The 19643-nt window shown below is 37.1% G+C and overlaps 1 protein-coding gene and 1 non-coding gene across 2 annotated transcripts; one reads left to right on the forward strand and one right to left on the reverse strand.

The window, feature by feature from the left end:
• Window positions 1-860: 860 nt before the first annotated feature.
• LOC135269244 (serine/threonine-protein phosphatase 2A 56 kDa regulatory subunit epsilon isoform-like) lies at window positions 861-3141 on the forward strand. The gene has a single exon (XM_064363097.1). The coding sequence runs from the start codon at window positions 873-875 to the stop codon at window positions 2259-2261; it is 1389 nt and encodes a 462-aa protein (XP_064219167.1). The 5' UTR covers window positions 861-872; the 3' UTR covers window positions 2262-3141.
• Window positions 3142-15987: 12846 nt separating this feature from the next.
• On the reverse strand, window positions 15988-16092 carry LOC135269348 (small nucleolar RNA U13). The gene has a single exon (XR_010337649.1). It is a non-coding gene; the product is annotated as a small nucleolar RNA U13 (small nucleolar RNA).
• Between the last annotated feature and the right edge of the window lie 3551 nt (window positions 16093-19643).

Below are 19643 nucleotides of genomic sequence, written 5' to 3' on the forward strand. Positions count from 1 at the left end.
TTACCTTTTCACAATCATGAAGCTGAAAGTTCAACATCAATGTGTTAGCTGGTTTGATTTCTTCTGAGGCCTCTCTCCTTGACCTGCAGATGGCCATCTTCTATCTCTGTCCTCAAACAATCTTTTCTCTGTGTACCACATATCTGTTTGGATCTCTTCTTCCTATAGGGACAACGTTCATACTGTATTAGGACCTACCCTAGAATCTTATTTTACTTTACGTACCTCTTTGAAGGCCTTTTATCCAAATAAAATCACATTCTTTGCTATCGAAAGGAGTGTAGGGTTGCGCGTGTGCCATGGACTCAGCCGCCCGGTGATATTGACAATAGGAGAGAGAAAGGGGCATTGACTGCGACCCACCGCGGGTAGCGAACTGTGGCTCTGGCAGCGGCGGCTCCAGCTCCTGCAGCTCCTCCTCCTCCTCCGGTCCCCTTCTCTTGCTGCCGCTGCAGATCCAGTCTTCCTCCCTCCCTTCCCCCCTCCCCACGTCGCCGCCGCCAGTCCCGGGCAACGAGCTGAGGCGCCGCCCGTCAGGAATGTGAGCGAGGAGCCACCGGCGGAGCCACAACGGGGTCGGTGCCGATTTGATGGGACGGGCCCGCGGGGGAGGATCGTGAGGCCGCCGCCGCCGCCGCCGCCGGAGCGCTGAGGTTCGGGTCCGGCCGTGAGGCCTAGAGGCTCCGCCGCCGCGGAACCGGAGGGACGCCGTACCGGACAGCCGTCGCCCCAGGCTCCCCGCAGCTTCCCGGACCTCCCGCTGCACGTCCCGGTCCCGCCGCCCGCCCTCGCTGCGGCCCCCTTGCCCGTCTCCGGCCCCTCCAAGCCACAGATCGTCTTCGGATTCTTCCTCAGAAGCTTCAAGTAGGGATATGTCTTCAGCACCAACTACTCCTCCTTCAGTGGATAAAGTAGACGGATTTTCTCGGAAGTCCGTGAGAAAAGCCAGACAGAAGAGGTCGCAAAGTTCCTCACAGTTTAGGTCTCAAGGCAAGCCTATTGAGTTAACACCTCTGCCGCTGCTAAAAGACGTTCCATCCTCAGAGCAGCCTGAACTGTTCCTCAAGAAACTTCAGCAGTGCTGTGTCATTTTTGACTTCATGGACACGCTATCTGATCTTAAAATGAAAGAATACAAGCGCTCCACTCTTAATGAACTGGTGGACTACATTACAATAAGCAGAGGCTGTTTGACAGAGCAGACTTACCCTGAAGTAGTTAGAATGGTATCTTGCAATGTATTCAGAACTCTCCCTCCTAGCGACAGCAATGAATTTGATCCAGAAGAAGATGAACCTACCCTTGAGGCATCGTGGCCACATTTACAGCTTGTATATGAATTTCTCATACGATTTTTGGAAAGCCAAGAATTCCAACCCAGCATTGCCAAAAAATATATAGATCAGAAATTTGTATTACAGCTTCTGGAGCTATTTGACAGCGAAGACCCTCGGGAATGGGACTACTTAAAAACAGTTTTACACAGAATTTATGGCAAGTTTCTTGGTCTTAGAGCATTTATCCGAAAACAGATTAACAATATTTTTCTAAGGTTTGTTTATGAAACAGAACATTTCAATGGTGTAGCTGAACTGCTGGAAATATTAGGAAGTATTATCAATGGCTTTGCTTTACCTCTTAAGGCAGAACACAAACAGTTTCTGGTGAAAGTGCTGATCCCCTTACACACTGTCAGGAGCTTATCACTCTTCCATGCACAGCTGGCATATTGTATAGTACAGTTTCTGGAGAAAGATCCTTCACTCACAGAACCAGTTATTAGGGGGTTAATGAAATTTTGGCCTAGAACATGTAGTCAAAAAGAGGTCATGTTCCTTGGGGAACTGGAAGAAATATTGGATGTGATTGAACCTTCACAATTTGTTAAAATCCAAGAAACTTTGTTGAAACAAATTGCCAAGTGTGTATCTAGCCCCCATTTTCAGGTGGCAGAAAGAGCACTCTATTACTGGAATAATGAATACATCATGAGTTTGATAGAAGAAAACTCTAACGTCATCCTTCCCATCATGTTTTCCAGCCTTTATAGGATTTCGAAAGAACATTGGAATCCGGCTATTGTGGCGTTAGTGTACAATGTGTTGAAGGCATTTATGGAAATGAACAGCACCATGTTTGACGAGCTGACAGCCACATACAATGAGAAAAAGAAAGAAAAGGAGTGTGAAGAATTGTGGAAAAAATTGGAGGATCTAGAGTTAAAGAGAGGTCTTAGACGTGATGGAATAATTCCAACTTAACAAAAATAATGACAACAGCATTACTAACCTGTGGAGTCATACATTTATGTAGTAGAAGATGGAGCCACAGTTTTCTGTATTGTGCAACTTTACAGTAGATTTCACATTTGTTTCATTATTACAACAGCACTGTATATACCTGTCTCTAAGTAAAGGAAAAAAAAAATAAGGACTTCAATCCAAAGTTTGGACAGTAGATGGACTTCTCAGAACTTTGCAAACATAATCATTGTTCTAAGCCTCACTAAAAAACAAATCGGTCTTCAAAGATCTGTTGATGAAATTGCTATGTTAAAATTCCATTATTGGGAGTTCCTTATTTATCACTAGCAGAGAGTATGATACAATTTTCAAATGTGAACAATCTTAAATTTAGCTTGTCTTTCTGCTAAGCTGTTAAATGTATTTATAGTAAAGGAAAAAAAGACTGTCATTTCCTTATAAGTTTGTATAACATCCTCCTCTGGATCACTTGACTGTAATTTGAAATCTTTTTCTTTTGCACATCTTCCTGAGTTGAATGTCCACGTGGAATGGGGCCATGAATTATAAAGGTCCCTGATAAAAGTTCTGTTTACTGGGGTGAACATCTTTCCAGTAACCAGGTAGTCCTGGTACTCCTTTAGTTTTAAAATTAGGAGTTAAAAAAGAAGAGGTGATAAACACAGTAGGAAAGGGAATTTTGGATTCACGCATCAGTTTATGTGGAATCCAAATCAATGTCTTGAATCCTTTGAAAACAGGCACTGGGACATCACAGGCTTCAGTACCTGACCAGTATTAGTTGCATATATCATTGAACACACACACCACAGATGTTTCACAAATGTGAGAAAAACATCCTTTTGGACCATTTGAAATAAAGACAAACACTAAACAATACACCCATGCAAAGCTAATTGGGAAAAGAGTTGAGCAAACAGCTTGGACTGTTTGGAGTTGTTGCCTTACTTTTTAATATGTTTTTATAAAGTATTCCAGCAAAAGAGGATGTAGCCTCTGGGAAAAAACAAACATGTTACAGTGTTTTTTGTAGATTCTCGTTCTATATCTCATCACAGCGCCAGCCCTGTCTTTAGCCTGAAAGAATTCAGGATAAACATTATTATGCATTCTGAATTGGATGCATATTCCTAACTACTGTATTTGTTATCAAAAGTGGTTCTACAAATGCTACTGAAAAAAATCTGGAAATTCCTAATGTCCTGAGTGTTAATAATAAAGTTTAAAAATGCTTTTATTAAAAAAAAAAAAAAGAAAGGACTGTAACATATAAATTTGAGGGGACACAGTTCAGCCCATACCACAACTAAAGTATAAAAAGCTACAGGGGTGTCATGTGGTCTCTATTAGATCTCTGTTTAATTCACTTCTCTGACCTCTGCAGCCACTGGGTGAATCCTGGGAATGATTGTTACGTAAGTGCAACAAAGGAGCAACCTGGTAGGAGAGGCTATGATCCCAGGCCTGACATCATTGCTCGTGTACATTGATAAGACCTCAGGTATATGGCATTTGCACATTGATTTCTTGACTGATTTCTATTTCACTTAGAAAAAGCATCAGGAAAAGTTCATATTCCCTTGGGACAGGCAATAATATTTACTTGCAGTTCTGTGCCAGGGCTCTGTTAACTGGCTCACTTTCTGTTATAGCCAAAAGAGACCTGAACAACCTGAATATCCCACTAACATTATAATGATTAATTATAGCAGAGGAACCATGCTAATTGGATAGGATAAGCAAAAGATTGTCTCGGTAAGACAAATGAGCTCCAGAGAAAGTGAGATAAATTCTATGAATAATTGGAAACCTAATCCATTTTTAGGAGACCAGAGGCCAAGAGCGTGCTGTGACTTCCTCTTTAAACTGAAAGACATATTACTGTGCTCTGAATTCCTCGCCATACTAAGCCTGCTCTGGATGATACAGTGAGTAATAAGGAAGGCAGCCAACTCTGAGTGGGCCCCAGGTTGGGAAAGGGCTTTTTGAAAGATCCAAGCTGTAGTGTGGGTAGCTCTATGGGTTGGGTCATACAATTCAACAGATACTATGGTGAGTCATTTGTAGCAGAAAAATATACAACATGGAGCTTACAGCAAATCCCAATTAGAGCATCACAACATTTTTTTTTTTAATTTGAGAACAAGTCCATCTGTCTGCACCAAGAAATTATACGCCTTTTAAGAAACAGCCCTAGCAGAGACAGAATGTTTGTTCATAGTGCTCTGTTACAGTGTATACAGAAGTTCCCATTATGAGTCCAGTTTTGTAAGACCTCATAAATCATAAATTGTGTCAGGTCCAGCATTTTACCATTATAAGTAGGAAAGGTATATCTGGATTAAGCCTTGGTAGAACAAGAAGGGAGGCATAATAAGTAAGCTATGTGAGCGAATATCACGGACCCTCCTCTCACCCAACAGTTTCATTATGACCCTTCACTAGTTTATACTTTGGGCTGCACTGGAGAGCAAGAGATCACATTCAACCATCTGCAGGTGGAGAAAAAGGCCTGCACTTGGTTTACGAGTTGTCTATCTCAGTATGTGGGTGCAAGATGAAAACTGGTGGTCGCTGCCCTTCAATCCCATTTCAGCATGGTCTCAACTGACAGTAAAGAGAAAAGTATTCACAATTTCAAAGCTGCAAGCAATGCATCTGTTCATACACCTTGTATACAAAACAAAGTGGCCGGAGGTAAGAAGATACTTGGAAGTCTTGGCGAAAAAAGTGTGGATGAACATAGAGGGGGCCATAAAGAGTGAGATTTTTATATTATAGATCACTGCTCACCAGGGAGTGTCACCAGAGAGAAGGAACTGAGCAACCAAGAAGACAGCATTACTTAAGACTGTTGCTAAGAACCAGTCTTTGTTTTTGACCTCTCCTATGCTGGTACAGGGGCACAGGAAGGGAATGCCATGGTGAAACCGATGGACACTGTATGTGGGATCCACAGAATAAATGTGAATCTAGCCCACTTATCACTGTGAATCTAGTCACTGATGCACGTGAGTGCCCAGCCTGTTAGCAACTTGTCAGAGTTTAATGCTAAACTCCTAATAGAGTAGTATTTCTCAAGAGACCAATGGCCACTCGATGGCAAGTTGGCTACCTTACTTTTTACATCCTGGGACTGTAATTTTTCTTTGAAAGTATGACTATCTCTATCTATGAATTTTTGCCTTTATTTAAAGCAGCACGTCAGTCAGTAGTATCATCGAGGCTTATGGAATGCCTCTATAGGTACGGCATCCTATACGATAGCAAATCAAATCAAGTCGTCCACATGATAGCAAAAAATGGACAGAAGTGGACCCATGTCCATAGTGTCAAATGATCATATCACATACTGCACCATCCAGAAGAAGCTATCGTCATTTAATATATGAAGCGTCTTCTAAAAAGCACAGCTGAGCCCATGTGTGCAGGTGGCATTCTAAAGGACAGAATGCTAGCCTTTAGAATGCAATATAGTCATCCCTCAGTATCTTCAGGGGATTGGTACCGAAATCTGTAGCTACTTAAGCATTTTATATAAAATGGGGTCATATTTGCACATAATGTACTCACGACATTCTTTATACTTGAAATTCTTTCTAGATTACTTGTAATACACACTACAATGTAAATGTTAGGTAAATTGTTATGCTACGTCTTTTGTTTGTGTTATTTTGAATTGCTGTATTTATTTGTTTTGAATATTTTTGATCAGTGCTTGGTTAAATCTGCAGAAACAGAATCCATGGATTCTGAAGATTGACTGCATATGCATTAAATCACAGACATCTATGTAGTATTGTATCTTAAATAACAATGATATATGGGTCTGGAAATCAAGAGATAGAAACAGGAGAGTTTCTATTTACCACAATTTCCAATTACCAGCTGGAGGACTTTGTGCTCTTCTTCTTCTAGAAGAATTGGAGGTATGGATTCCCTTAAAAGACACACTTTTACAAGGGAATATTGCAAGAATCTCTTTAGATATTGTGTCCATGGACCAGCAGATGAGAAGTTAATTCACCATCATAGCTTTTGTAACATGATGAGGGCAAAAAGGCATATGTGTGGAAGCCAGGTGATACATTTAGGTACTTCCTATACCCAGCTGGGCCATTATAACTGAAATGGGCAGGTGCGACAACCCTGATTTGAGAAGCATATGATTGCCCAGGGTTCAGACACATCACAAATGAATGTTTGGATTACAGCACCAGACAAGCCACCATTATCTACCAAGGTAATATCTGAGGTTGAGAGGAAGTCTGAATAAATAGTGTGGGAGAAAGAGGATAAATGCCAGTTGTGACCAAGAGATCAGATGCAGTGACATGACAAGGGTTGTATTTTGTTCTGCTAATCTTCCTCTTCTAAGCATCACTTTAGGAAGAGAAAACATAGACACCGTGAAGCTGCTGTATAAGTCTACATAGAGCAGTAGATCTTTGCATCAAGGACATAGTGTTGGTGGCCACAAAAAGGTCTCAGTAGCCTCCTTTTGGGAGTTGTAATCATATTCTCACAAAGGTCATACTTTCATCAAACGGCTGGCTGAGCATGGTAATGGGACCCTTACAAGCCCCTTTGCTGCAAAATGTGGCATTCTTCCAAGGGATGACTTCAGCTTGAGAATTCATCCTTGTACGGACCAAAACCTTCATAGAACTGTCCTGCAATCTTGAGCCTCTTCTTCAGTTATCCATCTGGCCTCACTCTCACAAATGTCTGACCTTTATCACAGACAGAAGACTGTCTCCAGCCTCATTAACTGACCTATAAAGGAATTTCCCCAACTAAATCTCTTAAACCTGTGTTTGTTTCATTTAATTTTTTATTGGTTGGAAAAAATTAATCAGTAATACAAAAGAAGAGTAGGAAAGGGAGAGATAAGAAAAATGATGAGGAATCCATTCAATTATGAATTCACCAAAAGGGGAAAAGTGAGGATGACATGTAGGAAAATATAGTGGTAATAGGGATATTTTCTGTTTCAGAAGAGCAGGCAAGGATGGGGGATATGTAACTACCAGGGATTCTATAACTAACAAATTATATAACATGACTCACAACAGCAGACATTTCCTCATTTGTAGTATGTAGCAAAGGGCTAGCATCCCCAAATTTTCTTTCTCAAACAAAATTATAATTTTTTAAGATTTATTTTAATTTCAAGAGTATAAGTGCAGGTTTGTAACATAGGTAAACTTGTGTCATGGGGATTTGTTGTACAGATTATTTCATCACCCAAGTATTAAGCCTAGTATGCATGAGTTATTTTTTCTGATCCTTTCTCTCCTTCTACCCTCTGAATGGCCCAGTATGCGTTGTTCCCCTCTATGTGTCCATGTGTTCTCATCATTTAGCTCCCACTTGTAAGTGAGAACATGCAATATTTGGTTGTGTTAAAACTGTATTTGTGTCTATCTCAAATGACTTGAACTAACAGCAATTTAGAAGTTACCCTGGGAAATTGTAAAATCAGCTAATTTGTATTAACATAGGAACTGTTCTTATTTTTATCTGGGATTATATTAAATCTATAGATAAACTTAGGAAAACACACATACACATACACACACACACACACACACACAAATGCACACAGGAAAGTGTTCTGGTGTTTGGTATTTGTTTACCAAACACCAAAACATGTTCTTGAAAAACTCAGGTGAAAGAAATCATAACTATTTTTGTTTATTTTATTTACTTATTTATTTATATTATACTTTAAGTTCTGGGATACATGTGCAAAACATACAGGTTTTTTACATAAGTTTATCAGCGCCATGGTGGTTTGCCGCACCCATCAACCCATCATCTAGGTTTTAAGCCCCATATAATTTAGGTATTTGAAAAATGAGTATTTAAAAAATATTAATAAGAATACTATATTTCAAATTATATAGCACATAGCACACTTTGCAAACACCTAGAAATATTAACATCATCAAATTTTGTATTTCTATATAAAACAGAATAGAAAATAGCCTGAGTATTTAATTCAATAATGTGGAAAAGTTAATTAATGAACTTGATAGTAGGACAAAAGAAAACAATAAAAAATAACATTAATAAGAATAAAAGAGATGAACTATATCATTAATTTGAAAGTAAATATCTGTTTGTTTGACATGACCAGTAAAATGTACACATCTCTACCTAGTATAATAAAGAAAGCAGCCTCTGTCTGCTCTGAGCCCCATGCAGAGTTGACTGCCTTCCTCATTATCTTCTATACGGGAGCAGGACTACTAGGTGTGGAGATGTTACCTTCAGAACCCAACAGGGCCTTACAGATATTGTGCAGACCATAAATATTATTCATTATAAGTTAATTTATGTGTAATATTATGACTAAAATGCTGAAAACAGTAGACTATTTTATATAAAATATAAACCTATAATAGAGATCAAAGATAAAGAGAGAGTCCAAAGATAGAATGAGAAAAATGAAATTAAAATATTTTCAGGAATAGTTTATAATTAAAGGTGAAAATATAAGCTAATTTAAAAGAAAACTATTTCAACTATTAAGGAAACATTTGATTAATGTTACGTAAGAACAACTCTCCCTATATTATATTCTTAATTGCCATGAAATCTGAAAAATAAAATGTAATGTAAAATCTATAGCCTAGGCCAATTCATCAATATAGAGGCAGAACTCTTAATGAAATATTAATTTAAATTTCATCATGTATTTTTTTAAAATATGGAAGTCCTAACTAGAGCAATCAGGCAAGAGAAAGAAATAAAAGACATTCAAATAGGTAAAGAAGATGTTGTTAAACTATCCTTGTTCACGGATGATATGAATCTATATTTAGAAAACTGTGAAGACTCTGACAAAAGTCTCCTGGAACTTATAAAAGATTTCAGTAAAGTTTCAGAATAAGTCCTTAAAAACAATTGCAACACAAATACAGATTGACAAGAGGGACCTAATTAAATTAAAGAACTTCTACACAGCAGAAGAAATTATCAGTAAACAGGCAACCTACAGAATGAGGAAAAAAATTTGTAAATTCTGCATCCAACAAAATTCTAATATCCAGAATCTATAAGAAACTTAATTCAGCCGGGTGAGGTGGCTCATACCTGTAATTCCAGCACTTTGGGAGACTGAGGCAGGTGGATCATGAGGTCAGGAGTTCAAGACAAACCCGACCAACATAGTGAAACCTCATCTCTACTAAAAATACAAAAATTAAGCAGGCATGGTGGCCTATGCCTGTAGTTCCAGCTACTCAGGAGGCTGAGGCAGCAGGATCACTTGAACCCAGGAGGCAAAGGTTGTGGTGAGGCAAGATCGCATCACTGCACACCAGCCTGGGCAAAAATGCTAGACTCTGCCAAAAAAGAAAGAAAGAAAGAAAGAAACAAGGAAACTTAATTCAACAAGTAAAAAACAAATAACTCCTCTAAAATGCGGGCAACAGACATGAAGACAAACTTCTCCAAAGAAAACATGTAAGCAGTCAACAAACGTGAAAAATGTTCCATATCACTAATCATCAGAGAAATGCAAATCAAAATCACAGTGAGATACCATCTCACACCAGTCAGAATGACGATTAATAAAAGTGAAAAAACAACAAGGCAAGGCTACAGAGTAAAGTGAATGCTTATTCACTGTTGCTAGGAATGCAAATAAGGTCAGCCACTGTGGAAAGCAGTTTGGAGATTTCTCAAAAAAAGTACAACTATCATTTGACCAAGCAATGCTATTATTGTGTATATATCCAAAAAGATAAATAAATGCCATTATTGTGTATATATCCAAAAGAAAATAAATCATTCTACCGAAAGACACATGTATTTGCACATTCATTGCAGCACTATTCACAATAGCAAAGATACGGAATCAACCTAGATGTCCATCAACAGTGGATTGAATAACCACTTCACCATCATAAAAAAAGAATAAAATATTGTCCTTTCTAGCAACCTGGATGCAGCAGGAGGCCATTATCCTAAGCAAATTAACACAGGAACAGAAAACCACACACAACGTGTTGTTACTTGTAGGTAGGAGCTAAATATTGAGTTCTCTTGGAGATAAAGATGGCAACAGTAGGCACCGCGACTACTAGAGAAGGGAAGCAGGGAGGGGGGAGGCAAAGGTTGAAAGAGTAACTGTCGGGTACTGCGCTCACTATCTAAGTGATGGGATCAATGACACCTCAAACCTCAGCATCACGCAATATACCCAGGTAGCTAATCTGCACAAGTACTCTCCAAAACTACAAGTCAAAATTCACCTGAGGTCAAGAGTTCTAGACCAGCCTGGCCAATACGGTGAAACCCCGTCTCTACTAAAAATACCAAAAAAAAAAAATTAGCTGGGTATGGTGGCAGGTGCTTGTAAACCCAGCTACTTGGGAACACAGGACGTGGAGGTTGCAGGGAGTTGAGATGATGCTATTGCCCTTCAGCCTGGCATAGCTGGGTGACAAGAGTGAGACTCCATCTCAAAAAAAAATTATATTTTAAAATGTGATCACGTCAGGTTTATTACAGGAAAATGTGGATAGATAACATGTTTAAATGATTTTACATGATGACAATAATTGCAAATAAGAAATACACCCTAAAAAATATCTGCACCACATGAAGCTATCTGAGCTCCTATGTTCATTTCAGCATTATTCACAATAGCCAAGATTTGAAAAAATCTTCAGTGTCTGTTGATGGATAAATGAATAAAGAAATTGTGGCACATGTATATATATGTATATATACATATAAGTGTGTACATATACATATAATGTATGTATATATATTTATATACTTAATATGTGGTATAAATGTATGTATAACACACAGGAATATTATTTAGTCTTTTAAAAAAAGATATCCTGCCATTTGCAACAATATAGATGAACCTGGAGGGTACTATGCTAAGAGAAATATGCCAGGCAAAGAAAAATACTGCATGCTCCTTTTTTCTTTTTTTTTTTTTTTGAGATGGAATTTTTGCTTTTGTTGCCCAGTCTGGAGTGCAATGGCACAATCTCGGCTCACTGCAACCTTCGCCTCCTGGGTTCAGGCAGTTCTCCTGCCTCAGCCTCCCAAGTAGCTGGGATTACAGGCATGTGCCACCACGCCCAGCTAATTTTGTATTTTTAGTAGAGACGGGGTTTCTCCATGTTGGTCAGGCTGGTCTTGAACTCTCAGCCTCAGGTGATTCACGCACCTCAGTCTCCCAAAATGCTGGGATTACAGGCGTGAGCCACTGTGCCCAGATCATGCTCCTTTTATATTCAATAATCTTTAAAAAAGGGAATACATAGAAATAGAGTACAACCGTGGTTACAGGAGCAGGAAGGGAGAAGAAATCTGGAGATGTAGGTCAAAGGGTTCAAAAGTACAGTTATGTAAGATGAATACATATAGAGATCCAGTATATGGCATAAGGACTATAGTTAATAATTTTATACTAGAAATTTGCTGAGAGTGTAGAGTTTACGTGCTCTTATTGCAGACACACAAAAGTAACTATGTGAGGTGAATATGTTAATCTGCTTCACTACAGTAATTATTTTACTAAATATATGTATATTAAGACAGCAGGTGTGCATTTTAATTATATATAGTAAAACAGGAAAAAGATCATATGTTTCAAATTCCATTCTGGAATAAAAAAATAGGTAACTTTGAAAAAAAAAAAACGGGAAAATTCTAATACTCATATAAATTTTACTGAGGTATATAAAAGTTTTGACAATGCCAAAAATCTCTACGAGTATAAAGATCATGTATACCAAATTAATGTAAAAATAATGTAAATATTTAATTAAAAGGAGTCATAAAGGAAGTAAACACATTGATTGTTTGAAAAAAGTCAAGTAAACATATATTGATTAATAGGAATTAACAGAGGTATTTTAACTTCAGAAAACTAGAAAAAAAACTTAAAAAAACAGAACAGCTTCCCAAAGGATGTAGATTAATCACATTTTGATGCCTACCTTACATCCTACACTAATGTAAATTTCAGACATTAAGTGAGCAAACATCAAAAATAAAAGAAACAAAAGCTAAATTATACTACACAAAATATAAATTAGAACATGCATGTACCTGTTCATGGACAATTTCAAAATTGGATACAAATAAAAATATAATAGAAACAGAAACTAGTTGGTAGAAATCAAAATGTCACATTTTGAATGTGATACAAAATGAAGCATAAACATAAAATGCAAAAGAAAATGAGGGACACTGTTTGTCACATATCTAACAGCTGTAAACCAGTTTTAAAGTTGTATAAAAACAATGAATGCTCCAGTTGAAACTTGGAAAAGTTAATGAGCACACACAATTTGAAAGGCTAAAAAAAATAGCAATTAATCATGCTAAAACATATTTCATTTCATACTTAGAATAATTCAAATAAAGACATCAATCATTTTACATTTCTCCTTTAAAAAGACAATTATTTATCAAACATAATAAAACGAGGATTAGTGATTGTGCCAAAAAATATAAAGTATCCCATATGCAAAATTTTCCCTTCTTAGGCACTACTAAGGCCTTTATATGTATGAAACAATATTGACTAAGTTTTGTTTTGATTATGAGAATTAGAAATAGCATACATGTCTGAAAATAGCAAACTAGTTTAATATATTTTAATGTAACCTTATCAGAAAAGCTATATTGTAATAGAGATTCCAATGAGAAATATGAAAGTGTTCATGTTTGGTTGAGTGAAAGTTTAAATGTATAAAGTTGAATATTCACTTGTTTCTGTTTTTTAAAAATAAGATCATATTCATATGGGCAAAGATCATATAGACATATATATGTTTGTGTATTAAAGTCACATCGTTTTTTCCCAGGTGAGTGGCTTATTGATGTATTTAAATAAAACGTGTATACTGGGAGTGGGCACAATTAGCTCTCAGATTTTTGCAAGCTTATTTTGTAAGAGATTAAGTGAATAGACAGACATCATTGAAAAAAAATCCCCTGGACCTCCTTTCTTTTCCTCTAAGCAAATAGAATGATCATTTTCATTGAGAGATATTTGGTAAAGCAAAATTACTTCCTTGGTTTTCATCCATCAGAAGCTGTTACATAGCCCAAACCAGAATAAGAAGCACCACATAGGGTTCTTTGGGTCTCTGCATGCTATACAAATGTTGGCATGGCTTTTTCTTTTTTTAAAGAGCAGCACATGGTGATAACTATATAAAATGGTTCCTGAAGTCCTGTAAAATATTAGTCTTAGGACACTGGTGATTGCAGAGCTAGCACTTTTAGCAAACCAATAAGGCAGAAATGCTAACATTTATTCTAGGAAAGAGACAAAATGTGTGAACAAAATTGGGTTAGAAATGAACCTTTCACAAAGCAAGAAAGCAAGATCAACACTGAAATGAAATATTCTATTAATACATTGTGACATTATATGTACTCACCACCAATAGGACATATTTATAAGTTGGTAGACTAAGTAATTTCCCAATTTTTTAATATAAAAAGACTTCTCCATTATTAGCTCCTGATATTAATCAGTTTATATTTCATTTGTGGGTGGGGGGAGTGGGTAGTGAGTCAGGATTGATGAGGACTGGAGAGCATTTTAAGGCATTGTTACATGGAGAATGTGGGTTTTAACCTTTGTGAAATCAGAGAATCATTAACTTTGACTTTACTATTATGCTCGGAATTTCTCTCCTCTGGCTTCTGTCTTGCCCCCAGTAGAGAAATTTAACCTTTTAATATTTAACAAGTCTATTCCTGGGATATTAAGAGAGATTAAGAAGGAAGCGTTGAAAAGCAATGTTATTAATGTGAACTGAAATCTAGTAGTGGCTAGAGGCTGAGCTCAGGATCAAGTGTTAGGATTTACAATTACAAGAATAATTTACCCTGCTGCTCCTTAACTCTCTCCACACACACATATATGTGTGCATGTATGCACGTATATAAGTGCATATACATGTATACCACACACCCACAGCCACATCTGTCTCACACACACACACACACACACACACACAATCTTCAGTTGATATTCAGCAGACAACTTCTGGGAATAAAAGATATCTATATTCTTAGTGTCTAGACAGATAATAAATATGGAGAAAAGAGTAAAAACATCATTTCACAAGTCAGTACAGAGAAATATCTCTAAATAACAATGTGTTTTACTGCTTTCTGTTCCCTTGTGGGACAGAAAATAGGAGGACCAAATACCTGGAATGTTTTTATCGACTCCAGGCTGAGGAATTATTGGCTCAGGGCCAAAATATCTCTATCAAGAGTGGCATATGGTCTTGTTAGACAGCCATTGAATTCTGGTCAAGAAATTACAAGTTGAAATAACATATTTGAGAAGATAAAGTACCTTTGTTTAAGAGGGGATGAGGAGAACAGGAATCTCAGGCTAGACATGTGAAATTATGGGTAAAGACAGGATGAGGAAGAGAAAAGTAGGAATGTGAATTGTTGGACTTAGCTTGAAAGTGGAAAAGGGAGCAACCAGGGAACCTCCCAGGATATGGTTTTGAAGATGCCAACTGATTGCAAAAGTCGATGATTTAGTAGTATGATTTGGAAGACCTCCAGACCCCTCTAACTTTATCTCCTTGTCATAAGGACCCCCTCGTTAGTAGCTTCCACAGCGCATTCAGTTTGGTTCCTGAGACCTCTTATTTGTCTTGTGGAAAACTGACACATCAACAAAAACCCATTACTCCAATCAATATTTCAGGAAACCTGGATATTACGTGCAAGCTACAGACAATCTATGTAATGGTCCCAAAGGAAAGGTGGGCATTACTTTCTAGTCATTTTATAGACATAGATATTTTATCAGAAAATATCACACCTATCATTTCACTAATAAGAAAGTGTTCTTTGATTGCGGAAAGTATTGATAGTCTGGAGAAAAAGAAATGACACATCCAGGGGAAATAAATATCCCATACATTCCTACAGAATAATTACTGGAGAATAGTTATCTTTAGAAGAACTAAAATCTCGAGGTCACTGTAAATGATACTGTGTAATTCCTCTTGAGATTTGCAGCCAATTTCAGCCCGTACACACTCATTGTAGTATTTCCACTTTTCAGTATTGACATTTCACCACCATTGAGTTGTTTCTTTTTGTTCGTTACAGACTTACTTATGTATTTGGGAGTATATGTGTTTCTAAAACATTCTCAGAGTGTACTACTTCAGCTGCTGCTTCTCTTAGATACGTGTGTATTCAACCATCTGTCTCTCTACCTAGCTTTTTAACTGCCTACTAAACTACCCGTGTTGTTATCATCTATCTATCTATCTATCTCATTATCTTTTCATCATCTATCTACACCTACCTTTATCTCAGCAAGAGTTGCATGTGGTAAACTTCAATGCGAATGATTTTTCTTTGGTTGTTTATGAGATTTTGAAAGCTCTACAATCTTCTATCAAATAATGATAAACATTTCATTCCCTATTATAACAATTCTCTACTTTAGCAACAGGTAGAGAATAGGTAATCTTTATGATTTTGTATCATTCTAAAACATTTATGTACGTCGAAGGTGATACACAAAATCCAGGAATCATCGGTAAAATAATACCAAAATCATTTTATACGGAGATTGTCCTGAAATATGACTATCATTGTGTGCTTTCATTTGTCTTGTTGGGTAAAGCCTCTTGGTTAGTTCTTTTATTTTTTAATTTTTTAGTTTTTTTTTATTTTGCCAAGTTCAGGTCAGATGGGTAATGTGCCGATGTCGGAGCAAGGTTCTGAGGGTGGCACATCTCACACAAGCATGTGAACACCCAATCATCATGCTCATGAACTACAAAAGGATCGTTTAGTTTTAATATTAGCCTGAACTCAAAACATTTACCCTTACATGAAACTTTATTTTCTCTAAGCTTGTAGTGAAAATTATTCTTATTTAAATGAATCAACTATCATTGGGGTTGAATTATTTTTATTCTTGATAGGATGAAACTATTTTTCTTATTAAGTTAAACTCAGTTTAAGGCATTTGCACAAAACTTAACAATAAAGATGAAAATTCCTGAGGCAGAGTTAGATCTGATAGCTTTATGTTTTTAAAATCTTCTTTGTTAGTTTTCATCCTTTTTGTATATTTCTCACAAATGCAATTCAGTGTTTGAGGCAAACATAATTACCGAAAACCTTGGTGTACAAGAAACTTTAAACTATGTTTTAAAACACCTGTGAGATGTCAGGAAATCACGTAGAATGTTATAGGAAACCATACACGGGAGAATAAGATGAACATTTATTTACTCGAGGGGATAATGTGCAATTCCCCTTGAGATTTGCAGAATTATTTGATATGGTCTATAATCCTTTTCAATATTATGAAACACATGATGCTTAGAACTTTAAAGGTATTCAAAGCAAAAATGTTTAGAAAATATGTGTTGCTTGTTTCCAATTTATACCTGCATTTACTATGTTTTATAGACTGCTAATATATTGGTTTTCTAATTTGTACAGTATTTCAAAAGATTTACTTCATCAGAAACATTTTATAAATATGAAGCTTGCTTTATATATTTACATCTAATATTTTATCTCAAGAAGTAGAGATATGTAATTATAATAATATTGTCAGTGCATATTTTACCTTACCCAATCTCCATGTTTCTAGGAAAGTGGAAAGAGAAGGATATGACACTGGGAATCAAGAGGGAAGAGGGAAACTTTTTAAAATTTAGCAGTTCCTAGAATGAGAGAGGTGAAAAAAATGGAGAGAGGAAAGTAAAACATGTAAGGCTCTTTTTATATCAAAACGCCTGTTATTGGGGTTAAGAGAACAGAAATGACTAGATAGATAGACAGACAGACAGATAGATAGACAGACAGAGACAGACAGATATTATGGGCTAAATTGTGTTTCTCCCAAACTCATATGTTGAAGCCTTCACCCCCAGTACCTCAGAATGTGACTGTATATGGACATGGGTCTTTAAATAGGTAATTACATTTAAATGAAGTCCTTAGGGTAGGCTGTAATTCAGTCTTATTGATGGTCTGGTAACAACAGGAAATTTGGACATACAAAGAGACACCAGGTGCATGCATGCACGCACAGAGGGATGACCATGTGAGGGACACTAAGACAGCATCTGTCTGCAAGCCAAGGAGAGAGGTCCCTGGAGAAACTAACATGGCTGACACCTTGATCATGGACGTCCAGCCCCCAGATCATGAGAAAATAATTTCTGTTGTTTAAGCCATCCACTCTGTAGAACTTTGTTATGGTATCCTCAGCAAGCAAATACAATAGCTATTTGCCCCTTTTTCCCCATTTTAGAATGTCTCTCTCTGTCAATCTGGAGCAGGCTCAACAGAGAATTCTGCTGCCAGGAATTATGCCCCAAATTTTCCTAGGCTCCTGTAATTTAGAAAGGGAAGGGTTTTCCTTTTTTTTCTGTGTGTTTCTTGTGAGAAACACAGAAAGTGGCAACGCACCTGTTGTGAAGATCCCTTACTGTGGTAAGGGGTAAGGTGACCCCACAGTGGAGGCTGTGAGGTAGGATGGCATAAATCATAAATACAGTAGAAGACATGACTGAATCACAGAAAACCTGCAGTGTAGGCCAGAGCTGATCAGCAGAAGCTGGCAGGGAACCTGGTATTTAATAAGACATATTGTCACAGATGCTACCAAAGCCCCAGAGGAGAAAAAAGGCCAGACACATGGATCCAAGGACACCATCTCTTAGAAGTGAAGGCATGTAAGCTTTTCCCTTAATACAGATGCCAAGTTGGGAAGAAATATGGAAGCAGAAATCTTTTCATGCTATGTATTTACAAATTACTAAATAGAATGTTTAAAATGGAAGATACTATGAGATTTCAAAATCAAATCAGTGAATCAACTGTCCCTATAATGCCCATAGTACTCTGGTCTAAGAAGAATCAGGCATGACAGAGATAACTTGTTTTTTGATTTAGTCAAGTATACAATCAAATAAACCACAATTCCCTATATAAGCCCACTATCTATATATACAAACAGGGCCACATTATAAGTACATGCTTCTCTTTTGTTCAACTCATAAAAGATAGTGTTAAACTAGGCCATTGCAAGTATTTGAGCAATTGAAGTTGCTACATCAGTGATGTTTGAGTTGATATTAAAATAGCACAATGTATTTTACATTTTACAAGAAATTAAGTCTGACAGATGGGAAGGAAACAAGTCTAAATGGTGACTAATCACTAATCCACATTGAATAGAGGTTCTAGAGGAGCTTAAGGACTGTCAGTGTCAGCTATAAATGTCTTAGCAAATGGACTGAATGTGTCTTCAGTGTGGAAGCAAAAATAATGCCAGTTATAAGAAGTTTAGGAAGCAGAGAAAGGAAAAGAAAGATGGTGAAAAAAAGTATGACAGAAAAATTAATAACTACTATTGCTCACCCCTTATTTAAGTTATAAAATTGCAAAATATTCCCACAAAAAACTTATTTCTAAATCTTCATTCCTCAAAGATCTATGACAGGAGTTAGCAAACCACAGTAGATGGGGAAATCAGGATTTCCATTTCTTGTTTAAATAAAGTTTTATTGGAATACGGCCATGCCCATTATTGTCAATGGTGACTTCATCTCTACCAATGGCAATGTTAAGTAGTTGCTGTAGAGACTTACATCTCACAGTGCCTAAATATTCATCATCTGGCCCTATATAGGAAATGTTTGCCAATGTCTGCTCTATTTTTGCAAGTCCTATTTTTATATGGGAATATAACTGGTTTCTACTTATACATTTTTCACGCTGCAGAAAAAGATATCAATTTGATTTCAGGCAGGTCAATAACTACTTTTTCTACATTATTGTCATTTTGGCATAAGGCCCAAAATTCTGGCTGACAGTATCAGCTGCTGCTATTTGTCCAGTAATATTGGAAGGATTTTTCTTTATATGCCATGACTTTAGATCATCAAATGTAGAGTTCTTACAGTAGAAATGAAAATACATGTGTGTAATTGGCTTCTCTACCGTTCTTTTACTTTTTGGTTGTAAGTGACATAAATAAATATTTCTGACTCTCTGATTTCTGGGCATAAGACAGATTACAATTCTGGCTTTCCTGTGTTTGGTGGAAGCCATGGGACCAGGTGTGGCAATGAAATGTAAGTGGAAGTGATATGCACCACTTATCTGAAGCATTCTACTATAAGAAAACTCCAGGGCAGTGTAATGGTTAATGTTGAGTTTCAACTTGATTGGACTGAAGTTTGAAAAGTATTGTTCCTTGGTTTGTCTTTGAGGGTGTTGCCAAAGTGGATTAACATTTTATTCAGTGGACTGCTACTGGCAGAACCACCCTCATTGTGGGTGGGTACCATCTAATCAACTGCCAATACAGCT

The sequence above is a fragment of the Aotus nancymaae genome, unplaced genomic scaffold (assembly GCF_030222135.1).
Source record: "Aotus nancymaae isolate 86718 unplaced genomic scaffold, 86718_ANA_hifiasm-v0.15.2.pri h1tg000051l, whole genome shotgun sequence".
NCBI classification, from domain to species: Eukaryota; Metazoa; Chordata; class Mammalia; order Primates; family Aotidae; genus Aotus; species Aotus nancymaae.

Coding starts and splice junctions, on each gene's coding strand:
- LOC135269244 (XM_064363097.1), top strand. CDS start 873: ATGTCTTCAGCACCAACTACTCCTCCTTCAGTGGATAAAGTAGACGGA.